Genomic DNA, 27,101 nt, shown 5'->3' with positions numbered 1-27,101 from the left:
ACAACCTATATTCAATCCTCCAACAAATAAACGAATAGCCATTCAGTAAAACTAAAGAAATTGCACATGCAAACATAAACAGTTGAACAATCAAATACGTTAATCCAAAGCCGCGACCACTGTAGTTTGTAGTGCATTCCCTCAATGTTTAAAAGGGATTTATTTTAAGACAATAACATAACAATTCAAACTAAAAGCCTCGACTTCAGCATGAAAAACAATCCGGTTGCACGAATCACCTTCAATGTCGAGCTTGCCTGACTGGGAAGCCTACTTGAGGTCATCAATCCAGTCTCCATAAATTTTGCTAATTTTGTCCGGGCCTTTCCAGTTCCGGATAGCTACCTCTCCAGTCCTCGGTACCTCACCAGACAGCCTTCTTGGTGGAGCTCCAATATGATATGAGTAAGGAACATGACCCACAGAAGCTTTAGCTGGTACTGACGCCACCTGATTGGCACCCAAGGCTGAAGAACCACTATCTTTTTTCTTCACTTGCCGTCCACGGTATTGCTGCAGCTCTGTTCAAGATGACCTTGAGCTCGTTATCAAGTCAAAAATCAATCAAACAGAAATACTTATAATTTTCAAAGAACAGGAGAAATGTAATTTTAGTAACTAATAACTCCTTGTTTTGCAAGCTCTAGTGTGGCTTCGAAGATCATGTTTTTGGACAAAACCAATTCTGCACTGACCAACTCAAGCGAAGAGTCTGGATGTAGAACAGTGAAATGTAGGTTACAATCCCTTTTCTTTAAAAGATAGACAAGGATTTCTATCAAAAATTGCTAGTTTGATATGGGATAATTGTTCAAAGAAAGAAACAAGCAAATGAACAATCATTAACATTAAATTTTCCTAATGCTTCTATGTCCATCTTTCAGCTGTATTAATCTGGAGCTGAAGTTGGAAATTACTTACTCTGCCCAGGCAATAGGCATTAATAGATATTCAGACTGGAGAGATAAGGATGGGGGCACCATATAAGATGAGGAAGGAAGAAGCAAGCATAGCGTTCTTCACCAACATTTTATAATATATAGCACAAAGTCAATTCAAGTTAGCTTATATACTTAACACACTTGATGAAATATTCAATACCAGTGCAAAATGCAAAGTCAAAGAAACAATAATAACATTTGCAATGTAATGTCAAGAAGGAAATATCACGCACACTAATAAATGCAACCCAAACAATATCACAGCAGAATATGAATTGCATTAACTAGGGACTGAGAATGGTAAAGAATGATACCTGCTAATCCATGAGCAAAAATGCAGTTCTTTCCATAACCACACATCCCTGTTAAGTCCCACTTGGTACAAAGCCTTGCTTTCCAATTTGAAGTACTTCCATTGCTCTTAAATCCACCACCAGAGCCAGGAAGCACACATATTGCTGCAGATTTTCTTTCCATATAATGCTCATTGTGAATGAGAAGGCATTTCTCACCATTCTGGCAACCAGCCGTAGACAAAAAACCCTTGCAGTGCTGCCTCGGACTACGTCTATGTTTAACTTCATTTAAACCCACAACTGGTATCTGAGATACCTCCCTTGGCTGCTCTGATAAGCGCATCGGTTCTTCCTTGTGACTATGAGGCAGTTCCCTAAGTTCCTCCATACTATGAGCAAATTCACAATTTTCAGCGAATGGACAAGAGCCAGCACGGAATTGGAAACACGGTCTTGTCTTGTAAAGCACTTTTTCAATGGCCTTCTTTGCTCGTTTATTTGGTGGATCACTTTCCACATCAAATTGGAATGATCTTTCGCTACGATTTAACGTTAAATTAGAGTCAAGAGGCTCCTTTTCACTCATATCATCCATGGCACCACAATTGGCTTTACTAATAGACCCAAGAAACAACTTTTATTGACACTATTCTATGGGTTTTCAGATTGGAACCTTACTTCATCTGCAACATGAGATCCACTCCCTGAGACATTCCATAAGCAGATAAAATTTCATAAATCAAACAATTCCAAGTAATATAAGTATTACAAAACAGATATACTAAATTATCCCCAAGTTTTATATCACAAGGAACTCAAACAACAGTTTCCACACCTACAAATATCAGGATTCAAATCAAGGGAAGTGTGGAAAGAATTTGATTGCAGAAAAACACAACTTTTCAAACAGGCAGGAAAATAGGCATTAAATAGCAATCTGTGCCATCACACTGAGAGGAAGCAGCAAATAAATGTACAACTCACACATACCTTGTTTGTCATTCGGCTTGTTCCAAAGGATGGAAGAGACGCCGCAGCTAAAGAGGAAACCCTAACCCTCTATTAGACGAATTGACTGAGAATATATAGAGCCAAGGGGAGGAGGGTAAAGAGAAAGGAGGTATTTTTAATACATGTGTACAGAATTTTGAAGCAAGAAGACAACTTTGCCCCTTCGATAAAATATTCTTCGCGCACCTCCTTTAGCCAACTCAGCCACATTTATTCAAGGAACCTCAATATAGTTAATGTTGCAAAATAAGAAGAAACTGAATAGGAAAAAGAACCAAACACCAATCAATAGTTCCAAATTAGAGAGAGAGAGATGTAGCTCTAATGAATACAACATCCCAGAAATACTTGCAATCCACAGCTTGTTTGAAAGCAATCAGATATGACAGCAACAAAAGATAATGCCATTAACTAAAATTGAATTTTTTTTCATGTAAAAAGTAAACGATTTGGTTGTTATTACTGGTTCACTTGCAACTGTTGTTTTCAAACTCATGGACAGATGCAAGTTCATATCACCAAAATTCACAATTTCGATATAGAGCTAGCTATAACCAAGCATATTAAGACAATTATATGGTTACTTCTATATAGCATTTTCTTTCATTTGGCATCTTGGGACAAGTTTCCACACTTACTCTCCATTGGAAAATCCTCTATTCAATGTCTCTGCACACATTTTATCAAATCATTACGCTAAACTACATCTTACAGCATATTAATAACCAACATGTAAGTGAAAGCCTCACTGAGCCCGTGATGAGGCTAGAATGAGAATCTGCTACAGATATGAGGGGTTCTATGTGCTGAAAATTTTAGAATTACAGGACTGACAAATTCTAAATTGAAATATGCAAACTGAAGATGAAATGTGGAGTATGACAGCAGAAAGCATCATCAGATGAAAAACTCGATAACAAAAAAACACACTACACATCCCAAGAACTACAGAAAGAACTGGGAATCAGCACGGCTTCCATGTCAACACAAAATCAAGAAAATCCCTAATATGCTTAACCAGGCACCATCATCCCAAAGTGTTACTGTTACCTACTCTGAGTGGAAAATATTTCTGGGGAACTCAGCTGAAACAATTCCCATTTATGTCACAACAGAGGCCTCAAGTATATCAATAATTGCAGTTTTATTTTCATCAGTGACACATAAGTTTTACTTCAATTAGATCCTAGTAATGGGAAGCTTGATATACAGAAAGAATCACAAAAATGAAACCAATAACCCCTTTCAGCATCAAGGACGAAATACAATTTATCAAAACCCACCATGTATCCATACGATTTTAAATTATCCATGCCGCTATACGAAAATAAAAGCAATTAAAAAAAAAAAAAAACACTGGTTATTCCTTCCACCGGATTTCTATGCGATCATTATGCATAGGGTGCTTCAGAATTTATTAAACCGTAAACAAGCAAAAAAGTATGTAGAGTTTCCGAATTTTACAATCAAACACCACAATATCAAACCTATGAGCCTCCGCGCGGGGAGACCGGACGGCGCGTAATGCATGGAAGCTGTCATCGCTAGCAGCTGTGGCATTTTGGCAGCTCCACCACCACCACCGCCGGCCTACATAACTTTCAATTATCACTCACAATTTTAGCAGTTCCTATATTAAAAAAAAAAAAAAAAAAGTTTTTAATCATATTCTGCTTTCATCAGTTCATGGGCTTTAGCTGCTAATAAATAGAATTGGGCCTAAGCCCGTAAGAAATATCTTTGGCAAGTCAACTTTAGCTATGAGACAACTACCTATTTGAAGAAGTATGAATTTTAAAGTAAGTGAAAGAAAATTGTGAGAAAATGCCATCAACCAGTTGTATTGCTGAGGGTTATGTGCTTCATGTATGGCCCACCAGCAATCAACCATGACACTATCAACATTAATCGATTTAAGCATTCTTAGTTGGTTTATCAAGTTATCAGCATCAACCAACTCATTATCCATATTGAGGTGTCCCAACTATTTCAAAATTGAATCAGTGTTACTACTTGAGTTGCAATATGTACACTAGAAAAAAAAAATCAATTTAAAGAAAAATTAACAAAAAATGACACCAATGCATTCATCTTTAATGTTACCATTGTTGTTCCAATGGTTGAGTGGATTTGTTGGCTAGAACTGAATTATACAAATCCACTGAAGATAGAGTAAAGCTATTTTAGATCATGAACACAAGTAGTGATCACTTAGTTGTGGCAGTGGTTGCTTATGTTCCATGTTCTGCATTTGCTTTCCAGAAGTTGATTTAAAGAGAAACTCATTAACTAATCTTCAATTAATCAATTAGTAACACAATTCTGTTCTCACTAAAGTAGAACAACATAAAAGTTCTAACTAAATACCACTTCATATTAATATGTAACTCTCAGCCTCAGCAAATCGTTCCTCGTCTTCTAATAACAATTGATTTTCGATTTTCATATCCCTCATCAGAACACTCAGGCGGAAAAGAGAAGGAATTAAGAAAATCACTCGCTTGTTCTTGGACGGATCATCAAGTGGAACGCGTATGTTACCTTTTCATTCATCCATAAAATACCAATTCCTTAACACTCTTCATAGATCTCACGAACCACTCTCACATCAAATTTTCATTTCTTTTTATTTTTTCTTATTTATATATCGTTTCTTGGAGGATCGTAATACGTGGTTGTGTTGAAAATGAGAGGCCGCAGAAAGCCTTGGAACTGCTTGCTTGTGTGGTGAAGAATGGAGATGCTGATGAGCTTATCATCCATCCAAGAAGTAATTGGAGCATATAAAGTGTTGGATGAGAATCATTTCATAGTCTTCTTGTATGCAAAATGGGGATTTACTTCTAATCTTGTTTTGGTGACTGATCAACTTCTTCAACTCTATGCTAAGTTTGGAGATGTTGAGTCAGCCAAGAATGTGTTCGATCATCTCAACTGGAAAGATACCGTTGCTTGGAGTGTGCATGACCTTATATTATACGGTGTTTTTAGTATTACAAGAGATGCAATTTGTTCTTGTTTGCAGAATCGTCCTCAAAAGGAATATTGTGGATGGGCAGTACAGAGGCTGACAGAGATCCTCCCTTTCGATCGTTGTGCATGGATACGACACTTACAAAGGCGAGATGACCGTTGGATTGGAAGGGCAATGCGTGATGTAGGTGGATCGATATGCTCTTTCAACACAGTCTTTTCTCTTCTTATAAATACCAAACAAAGCTTATGCTTTTCCACCTAATACAAATCCAAATCGTGCTCAATGACTTATTTGCTGATATCGTAATACACTTGTAGAATGACCCTTACGAAATTATGTCTTCAAGAATGGTAGAGATTTATGTAAAAATATAAAATCTAAAATATGTGAGAAATTCATTTTGATTTTGTTTTTATTTTAGTTTATGCCCATAATTAGAGTTAAATTCATTACTCTTTCACAAAATCAATTATAAAAACAATCTACACGAGCACTTGCTAAATTAATCATCCGATTCATACTGCCACATTTCGATGTTGGAGACTTTTCAAGAAACATACAAGGAAGCCAAAATATAGAGCTGTTCAAACATAATGTCCCCTTGCTACTATACTTTTTTTCTTTTTAAATGTTTTTTAGCTGTACAAATAGATTAAAAAACGGTTTACATCTATCTATAATCACTGTAACTTAATTATGCATTGATTTAGTTTATGATTGACAGTAAGCACAAATAACAAGGAAAATTTAATTGTGATGGCCGGAGTTGGCCGATTTGCATTAACAAAGATCTTATTTTTCTCTGAAAACTTTCTTTAATTAATTAATTTCTTATGCCACCCATTGACTATTTTGCTATCATTGAAACACTCCTTTAACTCATGCACGTTGTTAAGACCCATTTGTGAACCTAATAACAGGCAAATCATGATGTGCACGTCTATCACTTCAACACCTAAGTATGGTTCAAAGAATCTATATTTATTTAATTAAAAATTCAGCAGTGTTTCTTTATGTTTTTTTTATAAAAATATTAAGCAAGAATCAACACATTTTTTCATTTTGATTTTTTATGATTTCAAAAACGTTTCTACATGAATTCCAATTACATCTTTACTCATATTGCTTTGGTACCTCTATTTTATAATAGTATAAAGCGAACAATCTTATCTCATGTAATTAAAAATAAAAAAACCACAAGATTAAATCCACCAAGTCCTTCTACATCGATTTACTCAAATTCATTTATACCTTCACAAATTAGAAAGTATTGAGCATATGAGTAGAACCAACTAATACACTAGACTTGCATAATTTCTATATAAAAAATAAGTCGGCAAGAACTATACTAATAAAATAATTACTTCTGAGTAGACTACATTAAAGTCATCATCTTTTTTATATGTTTATCTTTGCAACACCATTACAATAAATTCCAAATGAAGCAGCCCTTGAGCTCGTGGAAGCATCCAAGACGACCTAACATTATTTTATAAAAAGGAGTAATTAACTATTTCTATAATTATATAGTTATTAGGTGATATATTGTACTAATATAACCCCCCATCTTAATTATTTCATTGGCAACTAACACATATCACGCCACTATCCCAGCCAATCCCACTCCCTATATCTCAATCCAAGTTTATTGCCTCTCCTTCCAAATTGTTAGAGAAATTCTGGGTTTTATTATCTGAAAAAAAGTTGGTTTTGGAGAAGAAAAAGTGTGATAGAGAGAGATGTTTCAAACGGTAGCCCTTAATTCCCACTGTTCAAATTCAAAATCTTGTCACAATTAAAAGGTAAATAAAGAAAATATACCGTTGCTTTCTTTCCTAACTGCCGTTGTTAGCTTTATTATTGTTGTTGTTGTTTATATAAAAAGCTCAGTTTTGTTAATTCTCACCATTTTGCTTTACTCTTTGCAATAAAACTTTGCTACATTGTGCAGAATTTATTCAAACGTCTGAACATAAACAGTGACATTTACTTCCTTTTTTTAGCTTTTTTATCCTCTCTCTTTTCCTCAACCTTTGTTGTAAGAGTGATTTTCCCGGTTTGGGATTCAAATTTGAATCTGGAATTTATGTATATTATCTGAATTCTTGATAGGTGATCAGTCCCAAAGCGTTGAAAAAAAGTTGCACATTGTGAGAAATGGAGAGCTTATCAAACAGTGATGAGAGTTATGATGCAGGATATCAGCCTTCTCCTTCTTCAGCAGATCATTCGCTTGACTCGTTCGCCTACTGCCGGACTAACTCTGAAGCCTCGGCCTTCTCCGAAGATCACAGCTGCTTTGAACCCGCCTCGCCTCTCAGCTGGCAAGGCCTCAAGTCCCCTGCACGCGCCGCCCTCTCCAGATTAGGCATGAGGCAGCACAAGCATGGCTTGGATGATGAGATCATGGATCTAGGTGTGTGTGGGGGAGATTAATGTATCATGTATCATGTTTTTTGCTTTGAATTGTAATGATTGGGAAATAATTTTTACAGAGCTGGAGTTGATGAAGGAGAGATTTTCAAGGCTGTTGCTGGGAGAGGATATGTCTGGAAGTGGTAAAGGAGTCTGCACTGCTGTTGCAATCTCAAATGCCATAACCAATCTTTATGGTATATATCTCTCTCTCTCTCTCTTTTTGTGTATCTCTCCTCCCACCCTCTCTCTCTCTCTCTGTCTGACTTTTTTCATTATGGAATGCAGCTTCTGTGTTTGGTCAGCAGCAGAGGTTAGAGCCACTGCATCATGAGAAAAGGATGATGTGGAAGAGAGAAATGAACTGTCTATTATCTGTGTGTGATTACATACTAGAATTCAGACCTTCATTGCAGACATTAAAAGATGGGACTACTTTAGAGGTATGTATGCATAAATAAATAAAATCTTACAAAATGAGGCAAAATTTGTTAAATTTACTTGCTGCCACAGTTTCATGTACTAAAGTGAAGATCCAATTTGCAGGTGATGGCAAGCAGGCCAAGATCAGACATTCACATCAACCTCCCAGCTTTGAAGAAACTCGACGCACTCCTCCTGGTAAAAAAAATACTAAATGATGGAGTAATAAATGAAAATTTAAACTCTGATGATGATGATGATCTGTGGACCAGGATGTTCTTGACAGCTTCCGGGATAATGAGTTTTGGTATGCTGAGCAGGGGAGTATGTCAGGGAACTCGACCCGTTCTGGATCATTCAGGAGGATCGTTCAGCCACAGACACAGCGGAACGAGGAGAAATGGTGGCTACCTGTTCCCTGCGTCCCCCTTGGTGGCCTCTCCGAGAAAAGCAAGAAACATCTGAGGCAGAAGCACGACCGTGCTAGCCAGATTCACAAGGCAGCAATGGCAATAAACAGTGGCATTCTTTCTGAAATGCAGATCCCAGAATCATACATGGCTACCCTGCCCAAGGTAGTGATGTTTAAATTCTTGGTTGTATATATTATGAAAAGAAGAAGAAAATGCTAACTGTTTCTGCAATTTTACTCAGAGTGGAAAAGCAATTGTGGGAGATACAATCTACCGCTACATGTACAATGCGGAGAAGTTCTCACCTAATCATCTGCTTGATTCTCTCAACATAAGCTCCGAGCACGAAGCCCTCGAGCTGGCAGACAAAGTCGAGGCTTCCATGCACACATGGCGGAGGAAAATTTGCATCGCTCACTCAAAAACATCATGGGAAGTGGTTAAAGATCTCATGTCTGACATAGATAGGAATGACAAGAACCATATCTTGGCTGCAAGAGCGGAGACTCTCTTATTCTGCTTGAAGCAGAGATACCCCGAGCTTTCACAAACTACATTGGATACAAGTAAAATCCAATACAACAAGGCAAGTTTCTCTTTCCAAATCATAAGATGAATTAAATTTTCATATACAGTGCAGGCTGGATTTAACATGTCTACGAATGTCATTTTGCAGGATGTAGGACAGGCGGTGCTTGAGAGCTATTCAAGAGTACTTGAAGGTTTGGCATTTAACATCATTGCTTGGATTGATGATGTACTGTTCGTAGATGAAACGATGAAAAGTCAAGAGTAGCAGCAGCTAATTTGAAGAAACAGGAAATTTTTTAGTGCAATTATTTGTTTTAGTATAGACAAGAAGAGAAGCCCCCTTCATAGACAATATTTTTTGCTTTTCCTAATGAAGGAGCCAAATTATCATATGTAAATCATCCAATGTGCAGTCATTTTTCATGTACAGGGACTGATTCATGAGTTTTAGTCATCCTAGAACTAAAAACCATATCAATGTTGAAGTTTCTGCCACGGCAATAAGTCATTCATTACAAATCAAGTCTTTCCTTATCTCTCTCTCAGTAGGAAAAAAAAAATGCAATACTTTATTATGTTTAGGGAACTAGGTAAAATATTAACAAAGAAAAACCTCAAGTTTAGACTAATTCATGTAAATGCATGTAGCAATTCCATTCATTATTCCTCCGAAAAATTTCTTGGAGTTTCATTCCAATAAAGAATCTCTCATTCCATGAACATCATCTTTAAAATCTTTGTCCAGCGTTTTAAAATGGAACCTTTCACAACTGAGTCTGCCGTTCTCTTTGAGTAGTAGAGGGAAAAAGATTTGGTTTGACGTTCTGACTCTTCAGTTCTTCAGAAGCTCGAAAAGAATCCTGTTGTTTAGCTCCTCCAAAAAAGTATTTGTACATGGTGAATTAATTGTATTTCCATCCTTGACACCTGCGACGTCAAACATGCTTTCCATATTTCCCTAGGCTCGAATAAGATCAGGAGAAACAGAAACTTCACATCTTAGTCTTCCCACTCAAACGGCAAACCAAGTTAAGATCCTAAATATGGATGGATTATAAATAAATATGATATAAACAACAAAATGAACATATTACAACTTGTAAATAAGAAGTGATATTCATGTTCTGGCTTCGCCAGATTTCAGGGGTAGGGGGAAGCAAAAACAATCGAAGGAATTTATAGCACACACGTTTACATGATATTACAGCATAAACTGATTCCTCAGATAAAGCATTTACTGGTTCAAAATATCCAAGGGACTCATTCCCCCTTCACAAACGACGTAGATGGACCAGACTGGTTTTCTTAGGCAAAACTTATCAAAGGTGGCTAAAACATAGCTAATGTAAAGAAATACATACAGAAATTGGAACTGTTTGGATAAAAAGCAATGCAAGATATCTTACTTCTCTTAACCGTGAAAACTGTACGTATTCTTTAAACTACATTAGCTAAACCTCACCCAGCATTGCAACTTTTGCCTAAGAAATCCAGTCAGGTCTAAATTTTATCATTTGTGAGTAAGGAGAGTACTTGGACATGTAAACCAGCAGAATGCTTGCCACAACATATACATTTTTTGAATTTTAGTTCTATAACAAGGAAGATAGCTATAAATGGTTTAAATCTGATGCAAATATGTGTTGCCATAATTCATGAGACGATAAAAAAACACTTGGAAGGCACCTAGCACATAGCAAAGTGGGAAACTTACCAACTGGTGCCGGAAAATCTTAGGACACATAGGTGAGTTTGTTATGAAGGAAAAAGATTCACTCTGTAACAACAAGATACCATATGCTAAGAAGGGCAAGAAATTAGGGAAACCACCAAATTATACCTCATTAAAATTCATTTAGAGTCGGTCATTTAGATAGAAACTGAGGCTGCCAAAGCAAATTTCAAATAACTAACAATTTAGATCCTGAAACAAATAAAACATTTATTTCCATGTTCAGTAATTACTAGTTATGTTGAACAAATTCGTACCTTTTCCCTCTTGACCTGATTTTCCATACAAAATAATATAGATTCAAGTCATGCTGCAGCAACAAGAATAAAAACTGATTCTTTCAAGTATATAACAAATAAGTACATCTAATAAAACCAGAAAATTCCAACAAAGAAGAACTCAATCACAAATGCAGATTCTTGCAATCGAAAAAAAGAACAAAAAATTGTTCTTGCGATTGAAAAAAGAATAAAGAACAGACAGAGAGAGATGAACAAGTAGGGTTACAATGATGCAGTTTAAATAGGGAAGAAAAACACATCAAATTAATTGCAGTAAGCCTCTAATTCAAGTGAGGAATCTACAGTTAATAAATTGAGGTCCCTGTAAACAGATATCGACCATCGGCAATTGATTTATTACCTTTTCTATATTATCTTTGACGATTCAAATTTAACGGTATTGAAAGCACTGTGATTTGTTATTCATTATTAGATTTATTATTAATAACAATTGTCCCACTCTTATTTTCACAATCTTACCTTACTCTTGACCATGAATAGAATTGTTTAAAGGTATTTACGAAAAAAGTTGGTGGATATCTCCGTGTATGAAGTGCCTAATGGTATACATGGTTTAATGATTTGAGTTATTATTGTCAAGTTAGAAGAAATATAGGAATAAAAACATATTATAAAATAATTATTTTTTATATTCGGATACTGAATAATTGGGTACAGGTACTCGCATCGGGTAGGCTAATCCAAATGCACTATCGGATCGAGTTCGGGCGGGGTTGCATTTGCATTTTTAGTGCAGGTACGCGAAATTTTCAGGTTGGGTACCCGTGGATACTTGATTCGCTACCTCTAATCTCAACTATGGCGTCGATGATAACAATTTAGACTATGATGATGCTAGCCACCTCATTTTCATTGATGTAACAAACCAATGATTACTTTATATCCACCATCCATTAGTTCCTAAAGTCTGGACTAGATTTGTACACTAGGAGTGTAAAGACTTAGAACGAGCATTTAACGTTCTGCAAACACGTTTTTCGATCATCAAAGGTACGATGTGTTTGTGGTTTCGGGAAGTGCTTGTCGACATCATATATGTGTATTTGATTGCACAAAATTATTATTGAAGACGAATGTCCAATTACTCCTAATTGATCGACCATGATATTATCGGGAATAAACGTTAAAAACATACCCACTATATTTTCTTTACTTAAAAAAAACAATAGTAGTACTCCCTCCGTCCCGGCTAAAATGACACATTTCTTAGCCGGCACGGAATTTTAGGAGTTGTTGGTTAAAGTATTTAATTTGAGAGAGAAAATGTGGGTATAAGTATTAAAATAGAGAAAGAAAGAAAGATGAATGTTTTAATTGGAGAGAGAAAAGGTGTGAGAAAAAGTGGTTAGGTGTATCTATACATATATAAAAGGCGAGTTTTGGCCTTAATTTGAATATTTATAAATTTTGGGCATGAATTGAAATATTTACAAGTTTTGAATTATATTTTGAATATTTATGAGACATGGAATCTATTTTAGCACTCAGCAGGTTATAAATTTTGACCGTTTCTTTAATTATTGTTGAATTGTGAAATGAATCAATAAAAATTGTGTTTATACTCCTGCACATTTTAACCGTTTGTTTAATCATTGGTCAATACCTTATATCAACAGTTTTATGTACAGAAAACTTCATAATCATGTAAGAGCTAATAAATGAGTAACCGTAGGTTACAAATATTAAAATAGAATAATGAGATAACAAATTTTCGAGACTACTATACCATAATTCAAAATATAATTCACACATAATTGACGTTCCACATTTGTAACATCTATAATCTTAATTTTATAATTTATGATGTTTTAATATCATGATCTCTCATGTCCTAATTTTATGCTTATAAAAGGCATAGAGTTGTGGATAAATTATACACCAACAAAAGCATCTCCATTCTATATCAAGCTCTAAACATTATTGTACACTTTAGGAACATTGTATTGCTTGATTTTTGGAGCCCCATCAAGTTCATCGTTGCCTAGCAGATTTGAGATGTTATATACGTTAGTAGGAAATTGTTTCATCTTTGGGGATATTACGTCAATACGAGAGAAATAATTGTGATGTAATTTGTCTTGCAAAAATGAGGTTTATCTCAACTATACTTATAGTTCGCTTTATTTGATAACTTTCATTATAATTTACATTTCAATTATTGTTGTTGTTTTTTTTTATTGTAATAGTTAGAGTACCGTGTGTATATGATTCGAGAATTTTATTCCTATATTTCTAACAATTCTTGGAGAGGAAGAATTGTAACAACTTTAACTCGAAACATGCATATTATTTATCTTCATATTTACTCAATATATTATTTTTTGTATATTAATTACTGGCGTTATAATATAAATTCATGTATATGTATATTTGTAATAACCTAGAAAATCAAGTTGATCAAACAATTAGTTTTTCAAACAAAATAAAATAGTCTGTTACCAAATTTTGGTTTATTAATAATACTATTGTTAAAATTAGAATTTTATATGGTTTATCTATAGGCAATCATGTTGAGTAAAATATTATAATTAATAAATATTAGGTACATTTTTGTGTAGTAATCATTTGAATTTTTTTTATGGTTATAATTTTGACGTCTTGAATATTATGAGTTATCAATTTATTATTTTGTTAAAAGTGTGATTTACACTTTTTTTGGTAGAGAGATATGAATGATTGCTTTAAACATATTTTTCAAAAGTGTCAACACTTGATCGTTATCCAAATAATTATGTTTGTCTTGATTCCCTTTTAAATTTGTTTAATATTATGTCCTGAGGTGCAAAATGAATTAAGGAGTATATATTTATTGAATTGTTATTATATAATATATTTTTCTATTTCTATATCTTATATAGTTATACTGTTTTTCATTTTAATTAATCAATTAGGTATTTGAAATCGTATGACGAAAAAATATTCCGTCGTGCATCGCACGTGGGTTAAAACTAGTTAATTAGAGAGAGAAAGTTTCCAAAAAAGGAAATGTGTCATCTTAGTTGGGACAAACTAAAAAGGAAAACATGTCATCTTAAGCGGGACGGAGGGAGTACTATATTTGAATGACTCAAATATAAAAATATCTTTGTCCCATCAAACATCCTAAATTTCAATTCATAATTCCAATTGAAATTGCATAAAAAACTAAGTATTTATTTTGTAAAATGACCTTATACATTATCTATTATCGTGGAATTGAAAAAAAAATGCAAAGTGGAATGAATGTATATAAATTACATTTAAAAATATTAGATATATAATATACAATGGAATTAAAATGGATTTGTGTCGTACGATAGAATGAATATTAGAGGAAAATAACACGGCTCGTGTTTCTTCAATTTGAAAAAAATTCATATAGAAAAAATTAAAAGTTCGAAATTATAGAAAAAATTCGTACTAAAAAAATGGAATGAAATAAATAATGGACGTATAAAAATGACAGTGAAATAAATTTAAGATTGTATGGCCGGCTTGTTATGGCCTTATTTTAGATAGCCGAATCAATAGATGTTAAAAGTACATTTCTACATGTATAATGAGTAACTATTTTCCGTATTGATTTATAACATACACAAATGCTATATATTTTCTTTGTCCCTAAAAATATATAAATTACTCCCTTCGTCTCATAATAAGAGTCACATTTTATCATTTTGGTATGTCCCACAATAAGAGTCACACTTTATTTTTACCATAATTGGTAAGTAGGTCTCACATTCCACAAACTCACTTCACTCACATTTTATTATAAAATTAATATAAAAAAATGAATCATATTCCACTAACTTTTCCAACTCACTATTCTTTATATTTCTTAAAATACGTGCTCACAACAAGAGTGACAGTGCCAGATGAAGTATTTTTTAAGTTTAGCAGTAGTATATTTTATTTTCCACTAACACTATTTTCACTAGATTATTTTTTTTTTTACTTTAGGGCATCCACAATAGCGGCTGGCTGATTCGCGTCGCTAGCCGGTCGACTAGCCGAACTATTGCAACCGGCCAGCCGAGAATTGGCGAGAAAATCGGCGTGGGCTAGCCGATTTGAGGGTGATGGCCGATGCGCTGGCCGCCATTGTGGCGTGCCGATCGGCCAGCGCCAATTTCCGTTTTTTTTTTAAATTTTTTTTGAAAACCTATATATACGCGATTTTAGTTTCATTTTCATTTGCACCACTTGTTTTAACGAGTTTTCTCTCTCTCTAAATTTCTGTACAAGAGCAATATCAAGCGATGGACAACAACAACGAGTCCAGTCCGGCGACGAGCGGCTCTCAGACTCCCACGGTACCCGTGGGATCTGGATGGGGCCAGATGGACGGCAGATGGGCCCAGGTTTAACGTCCCTTGGCAACAGTTGATGGGGATTATGGCTGGAGCGCCGGGGGGGATGCACGGGGGGAACCAGGGGGGATGTCGTGGGGCATGTCGGGCGGGGTGCAGGCGAGCGGCAGGCAGGCAGCGGCGGGGTGAGGAGGTATGCCCCAGATGCAGCAACAGATGATGTGGCAGGGAGGGATGCAGCCCGGTATGCATCCCGGGATGCAGGGGCCACCGGGGGGGGGGGGGGACACGGTCTATCGTCCCTCTCTTGATTTTTTGACGGCTTCGTCTCACACGTCGACCCAAATGGAGACGCAGTTCACTGGCAATGACCTTTTGTCATTGCATGAGATGGGGATCGATCTCGGGGAGTCGGACACTCCCGTTCCAGCGGGACGGGCTGCGCCGAAGAAGAAGAAGGCCAAGGGAAGGCCAAGGTGGTCGGCGAGTCATCGCAGCCCGCTGTTGACGACATCCCCACGCGGAGGAAGTGGACGGAGGATGAGTACGCCGGCGTGGCCAAGGCGTGGTTGTCGGTTTGCGACGATCCGCTGGGCGCGAACAACCAACGGGTCGTCAACATGTGGGCGAAGATTAGAGCAGTCTACAGGAAGAACTGCCCACACGGGAAGGACTACAGTGGGGAGGAGTGCCGGAAGGGGTGGGAACGGATCAGGGCCGCGGTCGGCCGATTTTCGGGGTTGTACGCCAACGCCCTCCGCCAGCTGACTAGTGGGCAGAATGAGGAGGACGCCCGGAGGATAGCGGAGAGTCAGTTCCCCTTGCCGGGGAAGTATAAGGAGTTCACCTTCTGGGAATGCTATGTGTTGCTGAAGGACTCCGAGAAGTTCCGAGCGGGGTGCGACGTTGGGTGGCCGAAGAAGCAGAGGCTGAATTATTCCGGCGACTACAGCGGCAGCAGCGGCGGATCCCACGACATCCCCCCGGATGCTGAGGAGTTTCCGTCCCCTCCATCCTCTACTCGTCACCCTCGCCCGGTTGGCCAAAAGCGGGCGCAACGGGCAGCGAGGGGAGGATCCCCCCTATCGCCCCAGGAGGTCATCTCGGCACCCCCCCCCCCCACGCGCGTACCCCTTATTCTCACGTGCAAAAACGGAGGAACGGATGTTCGCGGTCTTCCAAGAGTGGAAGGCCGCAACCGACCCCACGGAGAAGAGGTTTCTCTACTCGATGCTCGAGAACATGCGGGTGGATTTGGATGCCTCGAGGGCACTGGTGGGGGGTTCAGACGCGGGCTCAGATACCCCGGGTGGCGGCGGCGACGACGAGGAGTAGAGAGTGGCGGGGCTCGTGTGTGGAAGCCCTTTTTTAAAAATAAAATCATGTATTTTTTTTTTATCTATATACCTTTTTTTTAATGAAATGAATGAATTTTCCCATATATGTCTCGTAAATTTAATTATGTAATTTAATCGCAAATTTAATTCCGTAAATGTAGGTGGATTTTTAGTGGCTGACCTATTCTTATTTGAGTAAATGCTGACGTGGCAGATGGATTTTTAGTGTTGTTGACGTGACAGGGAGAAAAAGTGGTTGGCCTATGACTGGGCTATTCTTACCGTGGATGCTCTTATTAATTATGCTTTAAACATGTGCTCGACTAAAAGTTTGTTTTTTTTTTCACCGTACATAGAGAATTTAGTTCTCTAGGTAAATATAATCATCTTCTCTGAATTTACAACAAACAATCAATGATCGGTCAGTATCGACAATTTTAAGGGTGTGTTCACCTTCTTTGATTTCTTTTGTCTAGAATTGAAACTAGATGAGAAATGTGGCTGGGTGGCCCACATAATTAAACCAATAACCCATTGTTCAGTATTCTAGAAATAGCCCAAGTTTTGATATTTTGAAATTTAATTTTGCATTTAATTTTTTCCTTCAATTTTTGGTGGCCGATAATACCCCTTACTCTGTGTTTCTGTCTCTCTCACTCCTCTTTGAAACAAAAAATAGCAAAAAATCAAAAAATTATCCCAATCAAAATAGTCTAACGGCGGAGTGTGCTAGAGCATATTTTTTGTTAATTTGAGATCTATGCAAACTAGTAGTGGAATAAAAAGGAAATTAATGAATGAAAAATTGCCTCATGGAAGTTCTTGGCAGATTTCAACGAGAAGAAGAAACCCCACCCCTACCCTTTCAATTCCTGTTTTCCTTTTCCAATCAAACAAACATCTGCAATCTCTAAATTACTAGTAGTTTTGTAAATCGACCCATTAAGTTTTCTTTATCAGAAGCCAACAAGGAGCTTTCTCATCTTCTTCACTCAGTTCCCCAATGTCAGCCACTTTTCCTCACTTGTTTCATGACACATAAGAGGCTGTTCATAGCATTTATTTTACAGAAACTACAAAAATCGATCTCAACATCCATTTGCATTCATACAATCGCATACCATGTAATTTACATAAACTGTAGCCAAATCGTTGTTTCACAACCGGAGCAAAATACGTCCGCGGTCTGACGGTGTGTGGGCAACGACTGGTGCGGCGTGGGCGTGCGAGGAGAGTGCAGAGACGGTGGCGACCTTCGTTTGTTTCTTTGAATTTGGTAGCATTAATTTGAGAGAGGAATTGAGATCAGGGAGGTGATACGATCTTAGCTCGAGACTTCCCGATTTTGATCGATATCACGTAAATCCAACGATAATAATAAGCAATCACACAAATTGATGGATAATAAACAACGAAAAGGAGCTATATTAATGAGAATTCCGATAACAAGCAACAACGATCAGCAAATGATAACAAACAGAGGAAATCTAAGAACAGAGATATGAAAATGGGATAGATGCGATGGATCCACGACCCAATGCTCACGAGCAATCACACTCTCAACATGCCGATAAAGGTGGTGGCCTCTTCTATAAATACCCTTCACTCCTCATGCGTTTTGCATTTCTCCACGTCACCCTCCACCTAAGCAAGCTGATTGAGATAACACCATGTGCCTTCATGTGCCTTATTACTCCATCTCATCTTTATTGCTTACGTAAGATAATACGCTCCCTCACCCACGCAAGGTCGCGCTCGTTGCATTCATGATAAATTCATGCATGCAACAATGCCCTCCTCTTAAGGTTCCTTGTCCTCAAGGAACCATGGGAACCGCTCGTTTATCACATCCGCGAATTCCCACGAAGCATCAGCCGGGGACCTACCTTCCCAATGTATGAGCCATTTCGTCACATCTTGATTATGGCGTTTAACCATCTTCCTATCGAGAATAGCTTGGGGAACATCGTCCTTAATGTAGGATATAGGTGGGAGGTCTGGAACTGGATCAGTTGGGGCCGACGCCGGGCGCAGTAAAGAGACATGAAACACATTGTGGATGGAGGCCGAAGGTGGTAAATTTAATTTGTATGCCACTAACCCAATGCGGTCGATCACCTGGTAGGGCCCGAAGAATTTTGGTTCGAACTTCTGGTGTTGACCTCGAATAGATCTGTAAGCTTGTAGTTTCAACCATACCCAATCACCAATATCATACTCCTTGTCACTCTCGCCTTTGTCTGCCTGTTTCCTTATTCGGTCAGCCGCCCTCTGCAAGTTCTGTTTCAATATAGCAATCATCTCCTCTCTGTCACGAAGAGTAATGTCCACAGCTTCTACATTAGATTCACCAGGTAAATAAGGGACATGTAAGGGAGGAGTGAACCCATAGAGAGCCTCAAAAGGGGTCATTTTAATACTGGAATGATAGGATGTGTTATACCAATACTCTGCAAGCCCCAACCATTGACTCCATGAATGCGGTTTCTCTCCCACCGAACACCTCAAGTAGCATTGAAGGCATCGATTGACAACCTCGGATTGGCCATCAGTCTCCGGATGGTAGGCCATGGAATATAACAGCTCCACACCAAGTAGACCCAGAAACTCCCTCCAGAACACCCCAACAAAAACAGACCCTCGATCACTCACAATTTTAACCGGCATCCCATGTAGTTTATACACATAGTTGAGAAAGACCTCAGCCACATCTTTTGCTGTAAAGGGATGCGCCAACGCCATAAAATGTGCATATTTACTTAACCGGTCCACCACCACAAAAATAGTATTTTTACCTCTTGAAGTAGGCAGAGCTTCTATGAAATCCATGGTGAGGTCTGTGAAGATGGCAGCTGGAATGGGTAGTGGCTGCAATAAACCTGCAGGTGGTTCATTCCCTGGCTTGTACCGTTGACAAGTAACACACAATCGCACGAACTCTCTAACATCCTTCCTCAGTTTTGGCCAATAGAGAACAGCTGCAATTCTTTTGTACGTTCCTAAGGAACCGGAGTGACCTGCAGTGGCTGAGTTGTGGAACAAGGAAAGTATCTGAGCTTTTAGTTGTAAGTCATTCCCTACCACCAACTTTCCCTTCCTTCGTAACTCACCATTATTCCAGCTGAAGTGGGAATGAGAGGCAGGGTCTTGCTGTTTATCATTAATCAGCTTCTGCACTTGAGAGTCCTTAGGCCAGGATGCCTTAATTTTTGTAATGAGCTCCAAGGGAATAATATAAGAGGCAAGTGCATACACCATAGGCTCAGGTACTCGAGAAAGAGCATCAACTGCAGAATTATCAATCCCCTTTTTATACCTTATTTCATAGTCAAAGTGCATTAATTTTGCCATCCATGCTTGTTGTGTTGGTGTGGTGAGTTTCTGCTCCAACAAATACTTTAGACTTTGATGATCAGTGAGGATAACAAACTTCCTACATTGGAGATAGTGATACCACTTTTTAACAGCCAACAAGATAGCAAGAAGCTCCTTCTCATATACTGAAAGTGATTGATATTTTACTGATAAGGCTTTACTGATATATGCTATCGGGTGCCCCTCTTGCATCAAAACAGCTCCTATACCAACCCCAGAAGCATCCGTTTCTACTACAAAATCTTTAGCAAAGTTAGGGAGTGCTAACACAGGAGCAGAGATCATAGCCAATTTTAGTTGCTCAAAGGCTGACTGAGCCTCTTCAGACCACTTGAATCCTTCACCTCTAATAATGTTAACTAAGGGTCGTGCTATCACACCATAGTTTTGGACAAACCTTCTATAATATCCAGTGAGGCCCAAGAAGCTACGCACATGTTTGATAGATTTAGGCCGAGGCCAACTCTTCACTGCCTCCACCTTTCCCCCATCAGTAGATACACCCTCTTGAGATATTATGTGGCCTAGATACTCCACCTTATTATAGCCAAATGTGCATTTCGACCGCTTAGCTACCAACTGGTGTTGCCTCATTACAGTAAAAACCATGGATAGGTGTTGCTCATGCTCCTTCTTACAGCTACTGTAAATTAATATGTCATCAAAGAAGACCAAGACAAATTTCCTTAGGAATTCTCTGAACACCGTATTCATGAGATTTTGAAAGGTAGCCGGTGCATTAGTCAATCCAAAGGGCATGACTAGGAATTCATAATGCCCCTCATGTGTTTTAAAAGCTATTTTAGGAATATCCTCAGTTGCCATCCTTACCTGGCAATATCCAGAACGTAAATCAATCTTAGAAAACCACTGAGCTCCCCCTAACTCATCCAGTAGCTCCTCAATAACCGGAATGGGATATTTATCCTTAATAGTCATGGCATTGAGTGATCTGTAATCAACACAGAGTCTCCAAGATGAATCCTTCTTTCTGACCAACACAATAGGACTTGCAAAAGGGCTGCTGCTATGCCTTATCACTCCAGAATCTAACATCTCTTTCACCATGGTCTCTATAAGGTCCTTTTGCTTAGCAACATATTTGTAAGGCCGGATATTCACTGCATCAACCCCTTCCTTGAGTGTTATTCTGTGATCTTGTTCCCTTTGTGGTGGAAGGCCTTTTGGCTCCTTAAATAATTCCTCAAACTCCATTAAGATCTGATCTAATTCCTTCCAACTCTCCTCCATTTTTAGCTCACAACAGCCACCAGAAATTCCTTCCACAGTTGGTATGAGCAAGCTCAGTTTGCTATCAACTATATCATCCTCTTGAGGATTTAAAACGTGTAAAGCATGTAACTGCTCATTTTTTGAAGACCACGTTTCTCCCTATAAAGCCACCTCCACTCCTTCTAACACAAACTTCATGCTCATCTTATCAAAATTCCACCTAATTTCCCCCAATGTAGATAACCACTGCCCCCCAAGAATTAAATCATAAGACTCCAGTGTGATGATGTGGGCCTCCGAGTGAAATAAGTACCCCTGCATCTCCCACTCCAGTTCACTGCATTTGTGAGTGCATTGCAAGACTTGTCCATTTGCCACCTCTACAGCTCGAGGAGTCACCTCCACCAATTCACATTTAATCTTCCCAGCCACCTTGGTACTTAAGAAGTTATGTGTGCTTCCAGTGTCAATCAGTATCCTCAGAGGTCTTTTCTGACATACTCCTCTTACTCTCATGATCTGGGAGCCCTCTCTTCCCCATACTGCATGTAGAGAAAGCTGTAGATCAATGCCATCATCCTCCTCTTCACCCTTTTCATCCGGCTGCTCCTTCTCCTCATCCTCTTGCATTATTTGTTCCAACATTTGAATTACAAATGATTTCCTCCTAGCACAATGGTGGTTCGGAATGAACTTCTCTGTACACCAAAAACACTCCTTCCTCGCTTTCTTTTCCTCTATTTCCTTCGGTGAGAGATTGGTACTTGCTCTGACTCCCATACGATTTCCCTCTCTGTTACCCCCATTACTCCAACTTCCAATTGCACCTTGTTGTTTAGAGCTTGTTGCTGTCACAGCCAATGGCTTAGTGTTCGAGTAGTGACTCCCAAATGATGATCCTCCACTCTGTGTTCCTCTGGCTTTCCCTCCTAAGGCCTTCACCATGAGCTCTTGGAGTTTAGCTAAGGAATAAGCATCTGCCAGATTTTTTGGCTTGAACATACGAACTGGCATTTGTAGCTCATCCACCAACCCAGACAAGAAGAAACTGAGCGCCTGACCTTCCTTAATCTCTGCCCGTGGATACAATTCGTCGAACTCATCCATGTATTGTTGTAGGGTGCCCACTTGTTTCAGGTTTCTCAAATCAGCCAGCGGATCTTCAAAAGCATGCTCACCAAAGCGAGCGGATAATGCCGAGATATAATATCCCCAGTCAACATTTGCTACATCACCATGTAAGCCTGCAAACCCCTTATGCCATTGCATCGCCTTCCCCTCAAGGTGGATCGCCGCTACCTTCACCCGCTTCCTCTCTGGTACCCTTGCTACTTCGAAAAAGTACTCCGCACGCATTACCCATCCTTCAAACCCAACGCCATCAAATTTGGGAAATTCGTAGCGTGTGGATCGATCCCACTCATCCTGTTCCTCATTGGAATTCACAGTATTTCCATGAATCACAGTCGCACCACTACCAGATCCTTCCCCCTTTGATTTCAACGCATTATGGTGATTCTGCAAGCTAATTGCAGTGAACGCTTGTGTCATCTTCTCTACGCTCGCCTGAATCATCGCCTCTACTTTCTCCCCTTGTTTCACCGCGAATTGATCCATCATTTCGCTCATCCGTTCTTCAATCATGTCTACCATCTTCTTCTCCATTTCTAACCCCCGTGTCACCGAACCCGCCCGGAATCTAGGGCTCTGAATACCACTTGATACGATCTTAGCTCGAGACTTCCCGATTTTGATCGATATCACGTAAATCCAACGATAATAATAAGCAATCACACAAATTGATGGATAATAAACAACGAAAATGAGCTATATTAATGAGAATTCCGATAACAAGCAACAACGATCAGCAAATGATAACAAACAGAGGAAATCTAAGAACAGAGATATGAAAATGGGATAGATGCGATGGATCCACGACCCAATGCTCACGAGCAATCACACTCTCAACATGCCGATAAAGGTGGTGGCCTCTTCTATAAATACCCTTCACTCCTCATGCGTTTTGCATTTCTCCACGTCACCCTCCACCTAAGCAAGCTGATTGGGATAACACCATGTGCCTTCATGTGCCTTATTACTCCATCTCATCTTTATTGCTTACGTAAGATAATACGCTCCCTCACCCACGCAAGGTCGCGCTCGTTGCATTCATGATAAATTCATGCATGCAACAGAAGGAAGAAGAAGAAATCAGAGAGAGAAGAGTGGAGAGAGAGTGGCGGTGGCTGGTTGCAGAAGCCAAAATGCATGGGTAAAGAAGGAAATTCACAGTCAATTCTGGACTCATAGATCGATGGAGATATAATTACCACCCTTTTTGAAAGAATTGAAAAATGGCTATTTCTTCAAGGTACAGTGCGGGCCTGGTGTATCTCTAGGGCCAGCAAGATTAAATACATTGAAGGTGAACGCTCTAAATTGGACAGAAATGAGGCCTTATCTGGCTATAACAAAAAGGTGAACACGCCCTAAGTTTTTAACATATTACTTCCTCAGTTTGTCATCCAACTGTCTGATTTACAAACCCTTCTTTATTCTGATAAATTTATCTGAATTCACTACATTATCTACTACCTAGAATATGTGAAGGGACTACTTTCTTGAAATTAGTAGCTTCAATTAATTACATTTGCCCCATTTCTACTTTCTTAAAAGCACTATGATTTGATTTTTTATTTGTTGATTAACAATTAATTACAATTGCCCCATTTCTATTTTGACAATCTTAGTGAAATTTCCACTTTAAATTACAAAAATCATAGGGCAAACTGTAGATAATAACGAACTTAATGATTTTTCATTAATAAATAAATAGAATTTTAAAAATCTTATTATGGGTGAACTCGAACTCAAAAAAAAGAGAATAATGAATCATCATATTCTTTAATATAATTGTTTACATGTAACATAATAAAACCTGATTTATATGAAATCAAAAATCATAGTACTCCATCTATCTTATAAAAATATAAACTTTTTTCATTTTCGTTCGCCTCATAAAAATAATACACTTTTATTTTTTTTATAATTATTTCTCTCTAATGAGTTGAGCCTCATTCTACACTTAAAATACTACAATTACTTTTTCCTTCTACCTCTCTCTTACTTTATATGCTTCATTCATTGATTCCTAAAGTTCGGACTGGAAGATACGTGCACCAAGAGTGTAAATAAGTAGAACGAGCATTTGACGTTCTGCAAACACAAGTTGTAATCATCAAAGGTACGAGGCGTTTGTGGATTTAGGAAGTGCTTGCCGACATCTAGTGACGGATCCAGAAAAAGGAATTTGGGGGTCGGACACAGTAATAAATATCGTTGTCGTATTTCAACTCTGATGCCTCTTCTTCATTGCTTCCTACGTCGCTCCTACTAAATTAATTAAACTGCGCATCTTGAATATCATCTTCGTAGTAAACTCTCATTTTTTCTGCTTGAATGCAGCGTCAAAATATGTAGCTTGAGAATCGCAGCTCACTTTGAACAATATGTCCCCTTCTTATATTTACAAAAGTTTAAAGTTAGAGAAATAAACCATAAACTCCATAAATAAAAATTGTTAATTTTACATAAAGAGTGAATTAAGAACAAATTTATCAAAATTAGAAATCACTACTATAATTTAATTATGAAATTAATTTATTTGACCATGGCTTTGTCAGATTTCAGGGGTAGCAGGAAGCAAAAACAATTGAAAGATTTTATACCACACATGTTACAGCATAAACTGATTCCTCATATAAAGCATTTACGACTCAAACTGATTCCTCATATATTATAAAGCATTTACGACTCATGATTCCTCCTTCACAGACGACATAGATAGACCAGACTGGTTTTCTTAGGCAAAACTTATCAAAGGTGGCTAAAACATAGCTAATGTAAAGAAATACGTACAGAAATTGGAACTGTTTGGATAAAGAAGCAATTCTCTTAACCATGAAAACTGTACGTATTCTGTAAACTACATTAGCTAAACCTCACCCAGCATTGCAACTTTTGCCTAAGAAATCCAGTCAGGTCTAAATTTTATCATTTGTGAGTAAGGAGAGTCTTGGACATGTAAACCAGCAGAATGCTTGCGACAGCAAATATATTTTTGAAATTTTAGTTCTATAACAAGGAAGATAGCTATAAATGGTTTAAATCTGATGCAAATATGGTATGTCATAATTCATGAGACGATAAAAAACACTTGGAAGGCAACTCTAGCACATAACATAGGTAAAAAAACAGATTCTTGCAATCGAAAAAAAAGAATAAAAAGTTATTCTTGCGATTGAAAAATAGAATAAAAAACAGACAGAGAGAGATGAGCAAGTAGGGTTACAATGATGCAGTTTAAATAGGGAAGAAATACACATCAGATTAATTGCAGTAAGCCTGTAATCCAAGTGAAGAATCTACAGTTAATAAATTGAGGTCCCTGTAAACATATATCAGCCATCTGCAATTGATTTATTACCTTTTATATATTACTATCTTTGAAGATTCAAATTTAACGGTATTGAAAGCACTATGATTTGTTTTTTCATTTTTAGATTTATTATTAATTACTATTGCCCCACCTCTTATTTTCACAATCTTACATGGACATAATACTCTTGAGCATGAATAGAATTGTTTAATGTTATTTCCGAAAAAAGTTTTTGGATATATCTCCGTGTATGAAGTGGCCTAATGGCATACTGATTTAATGATTTGAATAATAAGTGTAAAGTTAGAAGAAATATTAAAAAAAATATTGTAAAATAATTATTTTTGATATTCGGATACTGATTAATTGGATACGGTCACTCGCATCGGGTATTTGGGTAATCCAAATGCACAGTCGGATCGAGTTGGGGTGGGGTTGCATTTGCATTTCTAGTGTAGGTACACGAATCGGGTGGTACTCGCGGATACTTGATTCGCTACCTCTAATCTCAACTATGGCTTCGACGATAACAGTTTAGACGATGATGATGCTAACCACCTCATTTCATTGATTTAACGAACCAATGATTACTTTATATCCAACATCCATTGGTTCCTAAAGTCTGGACCAAAAGATATGAACACTAGGAGTGTAAAGACTTAGAACGAGCATTTAACGTTCTGCAAACACATTTTTTGATCATCAAAGATACGATGTGTTCGTGGTTTCGGGAAGTGCTTGTCGACATCATATATGTGTGTATTTGATTGCACAATATGATTATTGAAGACGAATGCCCAGTTACTTCTAATTGATCGACGATAATATTATCGGAAATGAACAATTATATACATACTCAGTATATTTTCTTTACCAAAAAAAAACTATATTTTGAATGACTCAAATATAACAATTTCTTTGGCCCATCAAACATCCTAAATTTCAATTTATAATTCCAATTGAAATTGCATAAAAAACTAGTACTTATTTTGCATAAAAAACTAGTACTTATATTGTGGAATTGAAAAAAAATGCAACGTGGAATGAATGTATAAAAATTATATTTAAAAAAAGTTAAACATATACAATGGAATTAAAATGGATTTGTGTCGTTGGATAGAATGAATATTAGAGAAAAATAACACGGCTCATATTTGTTCAATCTTTTTAAATTCGTACAGAAAAAATTACAGAGTTCCAAATTATAGAATTAAGGATATATAGTATAATAAAAATGGAATTAAATAAAATAATGATGGACGTGTAAAAATGACAAAGTGAAATAAATTTAAGATTGTATGTCCGGATTATTACGGCCTTATTTTAATCATACGAATAAAAGTACCTTTCTACATGTATAATGAGTAACTATTTTCTGTATTAATCTA

At 37.6% G+C, this 27,101-nt stretch overlaps 2 protein-coding genes across 6 annotated transcripts; one reads left to right on the top strand and one right to left on the bottom strand.

Annotated features, from left to right (window-relative positions):
• Positions 1-82: 82 nt before the first annotated feature.
• Positions 83-3,884, bottom strand: LOC125219947 (zinc finger CCCH domain-containing protein 56-like). 5 transcript variants are annotated; one of them, XM_048122045.2, is made up of 6 exons: positions 3,736-3,884; positions 2,371-2,437; positions 2,228-2,274; positions 1,911-1,941; positions 1,256-1,776; positions 83-521 (listed from the first exon to the last, which is right to left on the bottom strand). In XM_048122045.2, exons 1-6 carry the CDS (start codon positions 3,806-3,808, stop codon positions 271-273), a joined length of 990 nt encoding a protein of 329 aa, XP_047978002.1. In that variant the 5' UTR covers positions 3,809-3,884; the 3' UTR covers positions 83-270. The 5 variants fall into 5 exon arrangements, with proteins under 5 accessions (XP_047978002.1, XP_047978003.1, XP_047978009.1 ...); XM_048122046.2 differs by having other exon boundaries at positions 1,916-1,941; positions 2,371-3,876; XM_048122052.2 differs by having other exon boundaries at positions 1,916-1,941; positions 2,228-2,296; positions 2,371-3,875.
• Positions 3,885-7,382: 3,498 nt separating this feature from the next.
• Positions 7,383-9,461, top strand: LOC125211635 (rop guanine nucleotide exchange factor 3-like). The gene is made up of 7 exons (XM_048111514.2): positions 7,383-7,641; positions 7,721-7,837; positions 7,929-8,083; positions 8,187-8,261; positions 8,336-8,638; positions 8,718-9,062; positions 9,153-9,461. Exons 1-7 carry the CDS (start codon positions 7,383-7,385, stop codon positions 9,270-9,272), a joined length of 1,374 nt encoding a protein of 457 aa, XP_047967471.2. The 3' UTR covers positions 9,273-9,461.
• The last annotated feature ends 17,640 nt before the right edge of the window (positions 9,462-27,101 follow it).

This window comes from Salvia hispanica, chromosome 1 (assembly GCF_029641045.1).
Source record: "Salvia hispanica isolate PSC_SH4W2 chromosome 1, Shi_PSC_v1, whole genome shotgun sequence".
Classification (NCBI taxonomy): Eukaryota; Viridiplantae; Streptophyta; class Magnoliopsida; order Lamiales; family Lamiaceae; genus Salvia; species Salvia hispanica.
Note: the sequence above shows the minus strand (reverse complement) of the source record. Positions and strands in the feature narration are given on the sequence as shown.

Bases quoted from the DNA above. Each gene is read 5' to 3' on its own strand.
- LOC125211635 (XM_048111514.2), top strand. From the start codon at position 7,383: ATGGAGAGCTTATCAAACAGTGATGAGAGTTATGATGCAGGATATCAG. The intron at 8,084-8,186 runs GTATGTATGCAT...TCCAATTTGCAG, and splicing joins AAGATGGGACTACTTTAGAG to GTGATGGCAAGCAGGCCAAG. The intron at 8,639-8,717 runs GTAGTGATGTTT...AATTTTACTCAG, and splicing joins ACATGGCTACCCTGCCCAAG to AGTGGAAAAGCAATTGTGGG.
- LOC125219947 (XM_048122045.2), bottom strand. From the start codon at position 3,808: ATGCCACAGCTGCTAGCGATGACAGCTTCCATGCATTACGCGCCGTCC. The intron at 1,777-1,910 runs GTTCCAATCTGA...GTTAAATCGTAG, and splicing joins CATGTTGCAGATGAAGTAAG to CGAAAGATCATTCCAATTTG. The intron at 522-1,255 runs GTATCATTCTTT...CATCTTGAACAG, and splicing joins TTTTGCTCATGGATTAGCAG to AGCTGCAGCAATACCGTGGA.